Consider the following 15354-nt stretch of genomic DNA (forward strand, 5'->3'; position numbering starts at 1 on the left):
AAATAAACCGATCGGTTTGTTTTAGTTATAAGTTGAACTAAACCCTAAATCGGTTTCGTAAAATCTCTCTCTCACAAGTCACAGCCTTCGTCCTTGTCCTTGGCTCGCTTGTTCTTCTTCCTCAATCGAATCGGGTTCTCTCATCTTCTCCCAATCTATTTGTCTAATCTTTGTCGTCATCTCACCATCTCGCGGAGTTCTTTTGAGCCGATCGCGTCTTCTGTGGTTTAGGTAATGCTCGATTTTAGATCATTTCCGTTTTTGGTCCTTGTAGTTATGATAATGGAAGAGGACGTGTACGCTCTACATGAGGATTTGATGTTCATTACTTTTTAGGATACAATGAATTTTTAGATTTTTTTTTTTGAAAACTTTTAATAATTCGCGTGTAAAATTACCCGAATGTTCGGAATTTTCTATTCGCTTTACGAATTCGAATTCTTTGGTTTTTGATTTTGATTTTTGATTCAAACGCATATCTGACTTGTGTGTGAATTTAAACATTGAAGAAGAAATGTTCTATCTAAGTGAGCTCGAACATTCACTAAGAGTGCCTCCGCATCTACTTAACCTCCCACTCGAAGATGCCATTAAGTCAGTGCTTCAGAATCTCTTCTTGGACAAGGTTTTTTTTTGCTCATTGCTCCTTTTCTTATTTCCATTGTCTGCTTATTTACACACACAGACAGTGGCTAATTTTATCAAAATTTTGTAATGAAAAAGGTTTTAGCAGATTTAGGGCTTTGCGTATCTGTTTACGACATTAAATCAGTAGAAGGAGGCTTTGTTTTACCCGGTGATGGTGCTGCCACCTATAAGGTATTTTCTTATTACCCATCTTGTTTTCTCATCTCTCTCCTTTTAACCTTGTTGTGTTGTTAATTTTTGTTTTTTTTTTTACTTGTGATTGTAGGTAGTTTTTAGAATTGTTGTCTTTCGTCCATTTGTTGGTGAGGTCATTGCTGCAAAGTTCAAAGAGTCTGACGCCAATGGCTTGCGCTGTGAGTAGTACTATATAATTTACCAAAGAGTTCTAATGTTTGTGCACTCACTACATCCTGTTACATACTTATGATATCTCTATACTTGGCAGTAACACTTGGATTCTTTGAGGACATCTATGTGCCAGCTCCACTTATACCGGTACCCAACCGCTGTGAGCCTGACCCTGATATTTTTTCATTTTCTTATTATTATCTTTTTCTTTTTGATACACTGAGATCTTGTCTCCTAAAAAAAGGAAAAAGTTGCAAAACATTTTGTGTTGAGTGGTCATGTATTTCTTTATAATATTACTATTTTCTGATTTTTAAAAACGAAATTAATAAAAGTGGTCTGTATTTTCAAAATTTCAGTTTACTTTTGAAGTAAAAAAAAATAGCATTTAATAAAAAGGACTGACCCGTCAAGGAGATGGAGCAGAGCTTCCAAGTTATGAGCAGTAGAAAGATCAACGGTTGGTTTGAGGAACGGCGAGTTCTGATGATCTAACGGCAGCTTTTCGCCCACGTGGCAGTAACACCACGGCAACCCTCCCGCCAATTTCATTAGCGCGTGTGGCGCACGCTCGTTCAGGAACAGTCCCGGCGATTTCGCCACGACGTCGTGCTCGTTCACCACCCTCAGCACCTTTACTCCTAGTTTCTCGATCCTCTCCTTGAACCGAATGTTCCCGACTCGCGGTCCTCCGTACGTGAACACCGTCACCGGTATCACTTTTCCTTTCCTAGTTCTGTTCAGTCCCATCTCCGCCACGTCGTACCCGCTTAACACCGCCAATGCGCCGCCGAGGCTGTGTCCCGTCACGGTGATGCTCAGATCTTCTCCTTCCTCGTCTCCGTACCTCTCCACCAGCCTCTTCACTTCCGTCAGAACCTGCTCCCGCGCCGAGAATTTCGAGAACTTGCACGACGTGTCTTTGTCTGTGTAGAGATCGAGGAAACCGGATTCGACTTTAACGGCCGGGTCGGGACACCGGATTCCGTTTCCGGATACCGGTTTGAGGTAATCCTTGAGATCCGCTATCCACTCGAGCCGCGTGACGGTTCCTCTCCACGCGATCGCGATATCCCGGCGTCCGAGTCGGCCGTGCGTGGCTTCTTCGTCGTCGGAAACTGCCACGTATCCCATCCAGTTGGCGTTCTTGCTCCACACCTTGGACCATCTAGATTTCGAGAAGAAGTTGGGGAGGTTGATGTTCGACGTCGCGTAGAGATAACGCGCCACCTCGTAGCCGGAATCGAGTATCCCGAGCGATTCGAACAGGTGACGGCGCGTGAACCTGCAGCTCCCACAGTACCTTGAGAAAGGATCGAAGTCGAAGGCGTCGTAACAGGCCTGGGCCATTTCCCCGTACCTGATCAGCTCGGATCTAAGAACCGGGTCCATCGGATCCATTAGCCCGGCCCAATTATCTTCCCCTTGGATTTTCCGCCACGTGTTTTTCAAACTCTTCGATTCTTTAGCTTCTTCTCTGTCCCGCCGGCGAATACCCTCCGCCGTCGTCAGCTCAAAGTTTTCCTGCTCGAGCCTTGGAGAAATAGAAGCCTCCTCGTCGGTTTTCGACATTGCCCGCGGCCATGAACTCGCCGGAAAAGTAATACGAGTAGAGTGTGGTTTGAGGGAAAGAGAGTAGTGGGTTTTTTGGTTGATAAGATGAGGAAGACGAAGGTAGTGGGAGGGAACGGTCGCCATTATTGAAAGCTTGATGACTTTCAGTTTCAGAATTCAGAGTCGTAACAGAATTTAATTGCATTCTTTTTATATTCTAATATGTTAACAAAACAATAATAAAGAATCATGCTCATGCTGCATGCGTATATATCATTTTCATATAATATGTTGAAGTTAACATACAATAGTTTATTAGTATATATCATTCCACATCTATCTCTTCTCATTGCATTGCGTCATTCATCACAACCATCACTAGATTTATGCGAGTGTCCTTAGCCAACCAAGTATACCAAGAAGGCCAACATCAAGTACCCGTGATTTCTTCTCAATGCCTAAAAATCAAACGATGAAAGTGATTTTTTCTTATGCACATGGTTAGTTATCAACCAGTCTATTCCACATATTGTAAGAATATGGCTTTTCTCACCAATATCAGCAGCTACCCGATGAGCACACATTACTCCTGAGAATGCCACAGCTATTACTCCCTGACCAGGAAAGCAACTATCCCCCACACAGTATAGACCATCGATAGCCTATTATTAACCAAACCATTCTTTCATTAGTCAAACCATTCACCAGCAGAACTAACCAAATCCTGGTGTTATCTATCTATCTATCTTTCTTTGGCTTACCGTTGTATTGAACGGCATGCCTAATAAACCTTTTGGGGTTCCTCTAGGCATTGGCCCATAAGTTCCCTTATCCCTAGCAAGATATCGTCTGTGTGTTCTTGGTGTTCCCACCTGCCTCATAAAACTTTTAGATATACAAGCTAAATACGTAAATACGGTATATGCTTGCTCTCATGCACCTCAGATACAGGTGTCTCATATCATGCGGACCTACTATTACAATGTCCATGGCAAATCGTAGGGGGGAAAAAGAGCCTAACCTCCTTAAACGTAATAGATGAACTGAGCCCTGGAAACAGTTTTTTCTCTAGCCTCTGTATTATTTCAGCAGCCACTTCTTCCTTTTTCGCTTCATACTCTTTTGGAGGGAGTCCCTAGTACCGAAATTGAATGAAATAAGTAAATAAAAAATGGGCATAGCTACACCCATTCTAGAAGATACTTATGCTGAGAGAAATTGCAATTAAAACAAATAGCTCCACGAAGATATATATAGAATTCATGCTTTGTCTCGCTCGTCTTAGATCAGCCTCACCTCCCAATCCTCAATTGAGGAAGTTGTAAATATGTGAAGTATATGTCGACCATCTGGAGCCAAAGATGGATCAAGAATGGTTGGAATGCTGAGGAAAATACTACCATAAGGCTCCTCCAGATTCTTCCAGTTGTCCTACATACGAAACAAAAGAAACAAAGTTGCAATTGAATACTCCCAAGTCCAAACTCAGCCAAGGAAATAGATATTACTAGGAAACTAACAAACCTCAAGCACAAAATGATGGCAATCTGTATCTGGAGGGAGAACCTCTGCTTTAACACCCATGTGGATTGAAAGAAATGATGGAGCCTTGACATAGACTTTCTGGAAATTTTCTTCTTCTTTCGGAAGCTTTTCTCCTTTTAAAAGTTTCCCTACAGCAACGACAATAAAACTTTAAGTATTCTTACAACAGAACACTCATGTTTGACAGTTTCAATAAGCCATTCTTTCTCTTACCAAATGTATCCCATCTTGTAGCATTTGAAATTATTGTTTTGGCGAAAAATTCTCTTCCATCTGCTAGCCTAACACCGACCTGAAATTTCAGGTCCAGCAAAAATAAATTTCATAACCAAAAAGGAATGTAAAAGGTTTAAGGAAAAATATAACTTAAGATTCATACGGACTTACAGCCTTTCCATCATCAAGTATTATGCTTTTTACATTGGCCTTGTAGAGTATATCACTTCCGTGATCAACAAGTCCTTCTGCCAAAGACTTGGCAATCCCACCAACGCCACCAACCGGGTAGTTAATTCCTCCATAGTGCCTGTCACATAAAACCTGTCCTTGAACATGTAAGGAACGAAAAGAACAGAAAAGGGAAACACGAGTAGACACCTAGAGCCAAAAAAGACTCCTACCATACTTGCATTGATCATCGGCGTCTGTAGAGCATTGACTGTACTCACAATGAAACACTGCAGGCAAAATATGAAGGGTTATAAAATTTGGATAAAGAAATTGCGTAGATTTAGAAAAGAAAATGTTTGTTAATCACCTCCGCATCAATGAAAGACAATAACTGAGGATCCTTTATGTACTTCCGAGCTATAGCCCCAGCATTTTGAGGCAAGTAAGAAGCTATACAAACACAGAGAATAACATAACAAGATTCATGTCAGTAGTATTTACTGCGTGTATCAGTGCAGACGTATATAAACACACGCAGTAATCAATTAATACACACACACACACACATCAAACATGATTTAGGAGTCCAAATTATTTTCATAAGATTTACCGAGTGTCAAGCATTCAAGCGGTTTCTGAAAGAACTGTCCAAAAAGGTAGATAGGCTCTTCTAGTGACTTTAATTCCAGAGAGTTCAATGAGTTGAAGATCTGTTCAAGTTGCAAATTATATGAATATATAAAGCACAACACTCGTAAACGAAGTTCAAAATTATATAAAAAAAAAACATGAGAGACCTTCCAGCAGTCGCCATAGAAACCAAGGATCCCTTCCTTTTCGTGGGGAAACTTGCTGGTAAGTTCAGTGATGAAATCATCGTATTCTCTATGAATCCTAACTGAAAGATCATCATTGGGAAGATGGAAATGGACAGTGGTAGGATCAGGTATAACCTCCATCTTACGGCCAACAGCCTTCAACGCCTGAGTTATCAAGTTAAGATTCCCCTGTTCCCTTCAATCAAAATTAAAGCCAAATTACTCCTCCTGAAATTGATAATGATAATAATAAGATGAAGAGAGATTGGTAAGAAAGCAACCTTATCGCTGAAACCAAACATGACAGAAGAGCCAACATCAAATGTATACCCATCTCTTTCGTAATAGCCAGAGCTCCCACCAGGAATCAAATACTTCTCCAGAACTAAAACCTTAGCTTCTTTGACAGCTAGCTGAGTGGCAGCGACCAGTCCTCCAATCCCAGAGCCGATGACAATGGCGTCGTACACACTCTCTCTCGTACTTGTTTCGTCTCTCTTCGTCCCTTCAACCGCAATTGAAGAAGAAGAAGAAGAAACGGATTTCACCATAACCATAGGTGATTTCTTCATCTTCTTCTTCCGATTCTCAAAAAATCGAACATGAAACCCTAAATTGGAAGAAGAACCCAGCTTATTCGAGGTCTTCAACGGAGAGAAGAAGAACAAGGAACTAGGATGAGCACGCTCTACGGGATTTTGAAAACACAAATTCATGCTGCTAGCTAAAGTTCGTCGTCGTCTTCACTGGATTGGGGATGTAAAACTTGGATATTCCCAAAACCATCCAATATCATCAATTCATGAGAGGACTAATCAAATTAGCAGCGAGAGATTAGGCAAAAGGTTTAATCCAAATTTGGAGATTTATTATTTCATAAAAAAAAAAAAAAAAAACAAATGGTAGGTAAATGCGAAGTTGTACGGATGAGACTATACAAATCGTAGCCGTTAATCTGATACGAGTGGGGATTGGATCCTTATTGGGCCTGACAATTGAAGAAGAGGTTCGGGAGCCCATGACTTCTATTTCAGCTAAATTACGCTTTATGCCATTGTCTCTTACTTTTGTATTTAGGTTCCTTTGTGTTCTAGAAAACAATCTATCAAATAAATAATCAACAAACAATTTCTAATCTCTTTCTTCTACTTCTCTCTATCTCTAATCTCTTCTCTTATCTTCTATCTTCACTCTAAATCCTCTATCTTCTCTCTAATCTTCTATCTTCTCTTCTCTTAATCAATTCTGGTTACTTTGGTTAGGGTCAAACCTAACATAATCCTTGTAAAGAGGGGGGGGGGGGGGGGGGATTAATTAATTACCGTTAGATTCAACAAACCATGTGAGATCGAACGGCTAAAAAGATACTACTAGTATGCCAGAAGATGTCGACGGTTCAGATCGCTTTAAACCCGTTGATAAATTAGGATCCACGATTTTACAGTCTTCCAAGAATATTAGCCCTAATTTTTTATGGTAGTCAGTCGCAAAAACATCGACCAAGAATGTTTTACTTTTGATTTCAAATTACTTTGCTCTCTTGTGTATGCATGAGAAAGTTCACGTTATATATCTTTGTCGTCTTCTCTGTTTTGTGTTCAAGTGATTTGTGCACGGTTTTAAGGATATAAAAATGGGTTGAAAAATGTGGGCTGTTGCCTGCCTATAAGACCCTTCCAAGTCCGAGAATAAACTTGAAAAGTTGAATGCAAGTGGTTTACTTTTGTTGCATACCCATTGGTCCACCAAGATTCCATATGTCCAATATTCATATATAAATAGAATCTGCAGAAATAAATCAAGGATGGTCCAAAAAGCAATTAGCATCTATCTATTTAGCAACTTGTAGGAGGATCGTTGAGACCGCATCATTGCTTCTAAGAGATAAAATCGGAATGATCAACTATCTTCGTGGATGGTCCTGACAATCAAAAAAGGTTAAAGGCTGCCGAAGAAAAGGTTCGGTCTCGTCGTATCATCTTTGTTCATATATACATTTATTAAAGTCGTTGTAACAGAGACTTAGGGAACATTTTCAACGATCTTTTTGTGATCTCTGTATGTGGATTCTGATTCTTCCTCATGTTATAAATACCACTAGACTCAAGCAACTAGAGTCTCAAGCAACTCCTCTCAGTCCATCTTCTTCGCTTTATTCAAGAAGATGGACAAGGTTATGAGAATGTCGTCCGAAAGAGGGGTAGTTATATTCAGCAAGAGCTCGTGTTGTTTGTCCTACGCTGTTCAAGTTCTTTTCCAAGATCTCGGGGTTATCCCTAAGATTCACGAGATCGATAAGGACCCTGAATGCCGAGAGATCGAGAAGGCACTAATGAGGCTAGGGTGTTCAAAGCCGGTCCCAGCCGTCTTCATTGGTGGCAAGCTCGTTGGTTCGACCAATGAAGTAATGTCCATGCACCTTAGCAGCTCGCTTGTTCCCTTAGTGAAGCCATATCTATGTTAAACAACAAAAGTGTCTCCAAGGATTTATCATACTAATTAATTAGCTATGGGAATGTAATTCAATAACGAAAACAATTGAGCCAAATCTTTGTTATCTGTTTTTTTTTGGGTATTATTTAGTTGTGTACTTGGGAAAGTGTACGTATAATTGCAAGATTGTTATTATATAAACTCGGCGGTTAAAAAAAATGTATACTAGTATTTTTGCAGGAGTTTTTGCTCAAAAATATTTTTTTGAAAAGTTTTTACATTTAATGCATTGACTTTAGTATTAGTTACCAAAACTTCAAGTTACTTATAGGTAAAATTTAGAAAAATAAGGAAATCTTTCTACATCACTCAAACATAAATATATGATTCTTTTTCATTTTTATAATAAAAATTTTATTTGAATTTATATTTAAATTATCTTGAACTATTCTATAATACATTTAGTTAATAAAAATTGTGATTTTTTCCCTGCATATGATGTAATACAAAATTTATAAAAATGGACATATATTACTCAATAAATGAATAAAAAAATAAGGATAAAATATCCTACATCGTCTTAAAAAATTGGGCAATGGTTTAGAATCATACTATGAAAGAGACAAAAATGATTTTGAATACAAATGAGTAGAAAGTTTGATTTATCCTGCATTCAAACTTTAAAAACTTTTATTTGGTTTATTCCGGAGATTTTTAAATGGTTAAATATGAAAAATATTTAAAACTTTTAAAAAGTGAAATATGATAAATATTATACCGTAGATATACAATAAATATTAAAAATTAAGATGATATAATGTGAGTTAAAATATCTCGGGACAAGGTTATATAGCAGGACGGATTTTATCGATATTTATATAAATTTAAAAATATAATTAATTCGGTGTTACACGGATAAAACATCTTTTTATTATTTTGTTAACACTGTTAGTATGAGAATAAACAAATCTAATTAAATTGATTAAATAAATATTATGTAAAAAAAATTATATTGCGGTATTATATGATTTATTTAACAATTATTATACAATTATAACATATTTAACCAACAAATACAACTTATAATTTAATTCATTTAAATATTTTAGTTATAAATAATTTTGCTCCGCGGTATACTGCGGGTCCTAATCTAGTTATTCTTATTAATGTATCCTTGATTCAGATGCAACCTCCATTATGATCCAAATCAAAACACAAAAGAATCAGAATAGCAACATAACTCACATCAACAGAAATGAACTTGTCTGCAACATATACTACTGGCTTACAATTATTTTTCCCTGTACAAAGAAAGAAGATCAACAAAAACACACCAAGTAATCAAACAAATAGTGTATGGTGTCTAGAAAGGTTCTATCTAGGTGAAACGGAGGGAGCAACTCCACTGACGAGGTCAGAGCCAGAGACATCCATTGATGAATAAGGATGCTTCATGATTGAAGAATTCAATGACGATGATGGATGAGTTGTTGTCTCAGAGAGATCCGCTGTTTTAGCTACCTGAGATTCCGGCATCAGTTCCCAGATGATTTCCAGTTCTCTTACAACTTCCGCCATTGAAGGCCTTGCATCCGTCTCCTCTCTGCAGCATCGCAGCGCTAAAGTTGCAAACTTTTCAAGGCATTCATCTGGAACAGAGCTCATTCTCTTATCCACGGCTGACAATATCGAACCAGACTCGTATGCAATGTTGATCTGACAGAAAGAAACATTCCAAACAATTTTAGGTAATGTCAAGAAAAGAAACAAGCTCTTAGCATCTAATCAACATTACCTCACGAACTATGTTCTTGCCATGTGTGATTGGCTGCATTCCTGTTAATAGCTCTAAGAACACTACACCTAGACTGTATACATCACTTTTGTCTGTCAATTGATGAGTCAAGAAATATTCCGGATCAAGGTAACCCTGCAAGTCGAACAAATAATTCTCAGTCATGATTTAAGAAACCATTTTTACAAGCAATGCAGGATTCAGATCTTACCGGAGTTCCTTTTACAACAGTAGACACGTGATGAGGTGAGATGCCTTCCATATCAGGCACTGGGGCAAGTCTTGAGAGTCCAAAATCTGCAACCTTTGCGGTGAATCTGGAGTCCAACAATATGTTGCTTGCTTTGATATCGCGATGGAATATCGGGGGATCAGCTTCCGTGTGTAAATACGAGATTCCCTTAGCTGAACCTAAAGCAATCCGTAGTCTCATCGCAAAGTCTAGAGGCTCTTTTAATTTAACTGCAAAAACACATATTTGTATATAGCCCTTGAGACTTGGAAGTTTACAGCACACAAAATCATCTATGCTGCTTAATATGTCATATGAAAAGACATCCTCATTAAGAGCAGTAAACAGCGGTGCGTAGTCTTTCTTGATCCACATAGAGAACAAGCAGCACTATAGATGACTCAGTAAGAAGTAGAACATACCAGATATATTGTCTCGCAAAGTACCATTTTCCATGTACTCATAAACCAGCATCTGCAGGCGTGACAATACAAGCAATAAGAGAAACATATATAGGTTTCGGACCTCAACCGGAAGAGGGTTTGGACAACAGTACCTGCTCGCCTTCTTCATCGCAAAATCCAAGCAACGAAACAAGGTTTCTGTGATGCAATCTCGATAACAATTCAATTTCAGTTAGGAACTCCCTCTCACCCTGCAATGATCCCTCTTGTGCTCTTTTAATTGCCACAACCGTTCCGCTACCAAGGGTGCCTTTGTAGACCTTTCCATAACCTCCTTGCCCTATTTGAGTGGAATTATTAAAATTGTCCGTAGCCAGAGCCAGCTCAGCATAAGTGAAGCTCTTCACACCTTCGATTTTCAGAGAAGCTTTGGAAGCTGCACAGGGATGAATCAAACTTGTAATACCAAAACCAAAAACATATGACCACTACGAATACACAATTTCGATAGATAATCTACTCTGAAAACACATATTGGCATCCACAAGATAATGCTTACCTCGCTTTCTTCTAGCAACCGCACTGTATCCTTTCATACGTTTCTTCATAATGATAAGGGCAATAATAGCGGTTAGCGTAACTGCAACTGCAGCTGAACCAAGAACAATTCCCGCAACAGCACCTTTACTTAAACCAGATGGCGAAGCTGAAGGGAACACTACAAAACCAAAAAAGCATGACGGTCAAAACAGAGCTCAATTATGAAAAAGTTGTAAGACAATATAGGTAAGCCATTCTCTATTGTTATCAGGAACGCTGAGAAACAAATGACACTTTTACTTAACCAAGTTCTGTATGGAAAAAAATACCAGAGGACGAATACTCTGCAACTAACCATCTCTGTAGACATCTAACAATGTGAAATTCATAAGCTCATAAGGACCAAACAGATCTTCGTCTCGGATATTCCATCCAGTGAACATGGCCCTTATCCGCCGAACCTCGCTACGATTGAATATGAAAGAATTGTTGGCATTTGAACCAAACACAGGAAAGAACTTCAAGTACATTCGAAGTCTAGGTCCTTTTTGCCACTGGAATGAGTCAAGGCGCAGCTGATACAGATTCAAACTAAGGCCAGAGGTGATGTATTGCTGAAATTCGGATCTGTAAGGAACAAAATCCGAGAAACCAGGACTTTTCAACCGATATCCCACAAGCAGAGGAGCAGCACAAAAGCACCGTCTAAGAGGCTCTGGTGAAAATTCATAAGGGGGTGGGCATTCAGAACAAGTTGTAGTGTTAGAATTGGTTGAACCCTGATTATTGTCTTCCTCAGTTAGAGGTCCACATAATCGAAGCAGATTTCCATCTGAGCATAACGGATTCCCCTGAAGCCTGGAAATCAAACAATGTCAAATGATACCAGAAAAGTGGACAGTAATCTGAGGGAAGGAGTTTATCACATCTTAGATGGAGTAAACAAGATTTTTTTTTTATAAATGTTATATGCATCATTTAGTAGCTAGAATGATATGCAAAGCAAAATCGTATGCATGGGCACCTAATAAAGAGTAATAGGAAAGCGCAGATGCAAACCAGATAGTCACATTTGGGCGAAGGTCAGATCTGCCAGAAATATTTGAAAACCTATTGTTCCGCAGATCCCTGAAAAAACATAAAGGAACTGATGGTCGTCAAGAGAAAATATAAAGAAAGTTGGAACATGCTGGTAGGTCAAAGGAAAGGAGATATGATTGTCATACACAATAATTGTCTCGGTTGAATTCAGTTCTCTTTCTTGCCATATTCTAGAGGGAATCGAACCACTCAGATCATTGTTTGCAAGCGACCTGCAACATTAGGTAGACAACAAAACAAACCATCAGCTATCTTTATAATATCCAAAAATGATAAAACGAATAAGTGCATCTCAGAAACCAAAAAGTGACTACACCAATCGAACACACTTACAACTTTTGAAGTCGTGGAAGACCTGAGAAAATTGTTGGAATGGTTCCAGTTAGACTGTTATTGGACAGATCGCTGCAGTATTTTCATCAGATAACAAAGTTAAAAGCCCTTCATTTCGAACCAAATAACAAAAATAGAGTACTAATAACAGTACATTGCCCTGATTAAATCAAAGGCCAGAATTATGAAAAACGTTAAGAGCTTACATGGTTGTGATACTATCAGAAAGCTTCCCTGTAGGTATAGATCCATTTAACTGATTTCGACTTAGGTCCCTGGAATTCATTCATGTCGAACAATCAGAAACAGGTTATATTAATTCGCTAAGGTAGCTGCAGGATTATACAAGGAAGCGGCTAGATAAGTTATAAGACTTACAAATAACCAAGTTTTGGGATACTGCTAAGATCAGGCATTGGCCCTTGCAAGCTGCAGTTCCTAAGACTCCTGCCCGTGGACAGATAGAAAAATATGCATAGGTTAGCATAGAATGCTCATATATCTTATGTCCAAAAGATTTAAAAAACATATATAGAAAATAAACTACCAGTATCTCTAAATTTAGAATGCACTATCTTAATTAGCTCAGAAATTTGTTGATTTCCATCCCCAGAGCTTATGATATGCACAGTTTAACTCAAATCCAATGCATGACTCTCATACTGAATTTTTGAATGCATTAACAGAAGATGAAAACCCCTCCAGCCTCACACTTAAGTGACTTTTGAGTTCAAGATACATTGTGAAACTAGCACTTACATCTTCAAAAGTTTAGACATGTTTCCATAAGATTGTGGAATCATAGTCCCATCAAAGTGATTGTTATCTAATTGTCTGCCAAAATAAACACGAGGGAAAAAGGTCAAAAAGAAAAGAAAAAACACATGGATCACCAACTTGGTATGGTGACAGAACCAGGGAAATCGAAAGAAATCAGTAACATGAACTTACAGGATAAGCAAATTTGGCATGTTTGATAACTCAGGAGGAAGATAGCCTGATAAGTTGTTGTTGTCAAGAAGGCTGTAACAAAAACAAGTAGTGTTTATAAACATTATTAAATAGGTAAAGCGTGTGTAGCATGTTATAAACTTGAAAACTGAGATTAGGTATAAACCATAACATTTTTAAAGTAAGATGATTTAAGCCAGCTAATGATACCAACTCACATGTGAACAATTGAGGGTAGACTTCCAAGCTCGGGTGGTATCTGCCCGCTAATCGAATTATTATTCATGTGACTGGGAAAAAGATAAGATAGACAATAAATGTAACATACTCAACAGGAAAGGAATCACCATTAGCCAAAAAAAAACAGCCATGATAAACTGAACATCCGAATAAAGAACTCACAAGTGCTTTGTTTTGTTTAAGTTTGCAAACGATTTGGGCAGTGGTCCTGATATACGGTTTTCATCAATCTGTATTCTATCCAAGTTTGGAAGAAATCCAAGCTCATCGGGTAAGTTTCCAGTTAATAGATTTCCATTCAAGAGCCTGAAAAAGTCACACCAAAGTTAGAAGCCAAGCAAAGGTAAACCAAGACTATTTAGGGAAGTAAAGAAGAAACTTCAAGACTTACAAGAGTTGTAAAGACTTGATATTCCCAATTTCCTTTGGTATAGTTCCGGTGATCTTGTTCCACATGAAACTCCTGGCATTAGAGAAGAAGCAGAAGTTGTACAATAATACACAAAGAAAGTTATAATCACCACTGGGGTATGACTAGAAAGATCAAGTAATATATATATATATATATATATGTATATATCACGTACAGGATAGTAAGACGAGTCAACCGGCCAAGCTCCGGGGACAAGTTTCCTGAGAGGTTCATACTGAACAATTGCCTTCAAGTAAAAAAAAAAAAGCAAGATACTCAAAACAAGTCTCAAGGAAGACAAGAATGCTTAAGAAGAATAAGGAGAAAGGGGTAAAGAAAAGACAATAATACAGTTCGCTGACATGAAGATAACCATCATCAAGAGAGGAATTGAAGCAGACAACACCAGTCCAATTCGAATTGCACGGGTCTCTTCCACGCTTCCAATTACTCAATCTGTGAACGGGATCACTCAGACTGTCTTTGATGACTCGCAAAGCCCTCACTGAATCCACAATAGAAAACATCGACGATCAGTACAAAACCCATGTCGCAGACAAAAGTTGTTTAACGATCTAAACCAAAGAGAAGGTCGATTAAAGAAAGAAAAAACAAAACAAAAAAAGGAAACCTTCGACGGGATTGGTGATGTCGTCTTGAGCAAAAGTAGAAGACGACGAGAAACAAAGGAAGAAGACGAAAAACAGAGGAAGGAGACAAGAGGAGACATGGGTCGAAAACATAGCGAGAGAGGAAGACGACCCAAGAAGAAACAAAATCTCCAGAGATAGTTAAAAGGAAAAGGCCATGACCAGGTTAGAGAGTGAAGAAGACGACCAGGTAAGAGGGAAGTGGTTGGTATTGGGTGGGAGCATTGAAGAGTGGTAAAACAAGGACATTTCCTTAGTTTGACAAATTCAGGTAGTGGATGAGACCGACGGAGCATCATCAAAATTGTCACTTTCGCCGCCGCCATTACTCTCCACCTTCTTTCTTTCTTTCTTCTTCCGTCAAAACTTGCTACATTTTTTTTCCTTTGTTTAATGATTCCTTTGTGTAAAACCTGCCCCTTTGACCTTTTTGTCTCACTTTTTATTTTATTGACAGTAGGTAAAAACTTGCCAAGTGCGATGAATTTAAATTTACAAATGTTGTGTAGTAAATAAATATGGTTACATTATTATATTCCACCTTGTAATTATTATTATTTTTGTTTTCAAATGTATAAAAAAAAATTAAAACATATACCAATTGCAAATAAATAGCATCGAGAAGAGTCGATATCAATCATTGGTCTATCGAAATATTAATGTAGTACTAAAGTTGATATATATGTGTATGTGTATTTTGGTCCCCACGAATACTAAAAAGTCACGAAAGATTTCCAAACGACTTTTATTGGAAGTACTATGGTGTTTTGATTAATTTTCTACAAGTGCGATTAAACTGTTGTAACCATTATGTTAGTATGGTTGTGAATATATACTTAGAAGTATATGATTGAAACTTAGAAAGCAATAAACCCACACAGCGAAGACAAAAAAAAAAAAAAATGCTAGGGACAAATATAGCAGGAATAACTAAAAATGGAAATATAAGAAGCTATGATA

General features: G+C 38.2%; 5 protein-coding genes across 15 annotated transcripts; 2 read left to right on the forward strand and 3 right to left on the reverse strand.

Annotated features, from left to right (window-relative positions):
- Positions 1 to 57: 57 nt before the first annotated feature.
- On the forward strand, positions 58 to 2887 carry LOC104778505 (uncharacterized). Of its 4 annotated transcripts, none has more exons than XM_087508054.1 (6): positions 58 to 231; positions 510 to 625; positions 724 to 819; positions 914 to 1001; positions 1094 to 1156; positions 1356 to 2887. In XM_087508054.1, the coding sequence occupies exons 2-6, from the start codon at positions 515 to 517 to the stop codon at positions 1364 to 1366; spliced, it is 369 nt and encodes a 122-aa protein (XP_087364180.1). In that variant the 5' UTR covers positions 58 to 231; positions 510 to 514; the 3' UTR covers positions 1367 to 2887. The 4 variants fall into 4 exon arrangements, with proteins under 4 accessions (XP_087364180.1, XP_087364179.1, XP_019098870.1 ...); XM_087508053.1 differs by having other exon boundaries at positions 1094 to 1143; XM_019243325.2 differs by lacking the exon at positions 1356 to 2887 and having other exon boundaries at positions 1094 to 1349.
- Positions 980 to 2694, reverse strand: LOC104764833 (phospholipase A1-Igamma1, chloroplastic-like). Its single transcript, XM_010488438.3, has 2 exons — positions 1403 to 2694; positions 980 to 1230 (listed from the first exon to the last, which is right to left on the reverse strand). Exons 1-2 carry the CDS (start codon positions 2692 to 2694, stop codon positions 1194 to 1196), a joined length of 1329 nt encoding a protein of 442 aa, XP_010486740.1. The 3' UTR covers positions 980 to 1193.
- On the reverse strand, positions 2788 to 6892 carry LOC104764820 (prolycopene isomerase, chloroplastic-like). Of its 6 annotated transcripts, none has more exons than XR_015594971.1 (13): positions 5585 to 6211; positions 5283 to 5492; positions 5096 to 5195; positions 4853 to 4935; positions 4716 to 4772; positions 4483 to 4635; positions 4309 to 4387; positions 4075 to 4223; positions 3847 to 3981; positions 3572 to 3685; positions 3312 to 3435; positions 3104 to 3212; positions 2788 to 3008 (listed from the first exon to the last, which is right to left on the reverse strand). XR_015594971.1 is itself a non-coding variant. In XM_087508051.1 (13 exons), exons 5-13 carry the CDS (start codon positions 4724 to 4726, stop codon positions 2935 to 2937), a joined length of 930 nt encoding a protein of 309 aa, XP_087364177.1. In that variant the 5' UTR covers positions 4727 to 4772; positions 4853 to 4935; positions 5096 to 5195; positions 5283 to 5492; positions 5585 to 6892; the 3' UTR covers positions 2788 to 2934. The 6 variants fall into 6 exon arrangements, 4 of the variants coding, with proteins under 4 accessions (XP_087364177.1, XP_010486730.1, XP_019098869.1 ...); XR_015594972.1 differs by having other exon boundaries at positions 5283 to 5499; positions 5585 to 6176; XM_087508051.1 differs by having other exon boundaries at positions 3312 to 3422; positions 4721 to 4772; positions 5585 to 6892.
- A 521-nt stretch (positions 6893 to 7413) lies between these two features.
- LOC104764809 (monothiol glutaredoxin-S11) lies at positions 7414 to 7809 on the forward strand. Its single transcript, XM_010488411.3, has one exon. It carries the CDS (start codon positions 7468 to 7470, stop codon positions 7765 to 7767), a length of 300 nt encoding a protein of 99 aa, XP_010486713.1. The 5' UTR covers positions 7414 to 7467; the 3' UTR covers positions 7768 to 7809.
- A 1101-nt stretch (positions 7810 to 8910) lies between these two features.
- LOC104764862 (putative LRR receptor-like serine/threonine-protein kinase At1g06840) lies at positions 8911 to 14897 on the reverse strand. Of its 3 annotated transcripts, none has more exons than XM_019243323.2 (20): positions 14376 to 14897; positions 14096 to 14249; positions 13920 to 13991; positions 13724 to 13795; positions 13495 to 13638; positions 13311 to 13382; positions 13093 to 13164; positions 12901 to 12975; positions 12520 to 12588; positions 12348 to 12416; positions 12142 to 12213; positions 11934 to 12020; positions 11767 to 11835; positions 11063 to 11565; positions 10727 to 10885; positions 10320 to 10603; positions 10186 to 10237; positions 9743 to 9993; positions 9532 to 9666; positions 8911 to 9452 (listed from the first exon to the last, which is right to left on the reverse strand). In XM_019243323.2, the coding sequence occupies exons 1-20, from the start codon at positions 14485 to 14487 to the stop codon at positions 9111 to 9113; spliced, it is 2865 nt and encodes a 954-aa protein (XP_019098868.1). In that variant the 5' UTR covers positions 14488 to 14897; the 3' UTR covers positions 8911 to 9110. The 3 variants fall into 3 exon arrangements, with proteins under 3 accessions (XP_019098868.1, XP_010486768.2, XP_087364181.1); XM_010488466.3 differs by having other exon boundaries at positions 14107 to 14249; positions 14376 to 14796; XM_087508055.1 differs by lacking the exons at positions 11934 to 12020; positions 12142 to 12213; positions 12348 to 12416; ... (7 more) ...; positions 14096 to 14249; positions 14376 to 14897 and having other exon boundaries at positions 11732 to 11771.
- Between the last annotated feature and the right edge of the window lie 457 nt (positions 14898 to 15354).

The sequence above is a fragment of the Camelina sativa genome, chromosome 3, assembly GCF_030686135.1.
Source record: "Camelina sativa cultivar CO46 ecotype springtype chromosome 3, ASM3068613v1".
NCBI lineage: Eukaryota > Viridiplantae > Streptophyta > Magnoliopsida > Brassicales > Brassicaceae > Camelina > Camelina sativa.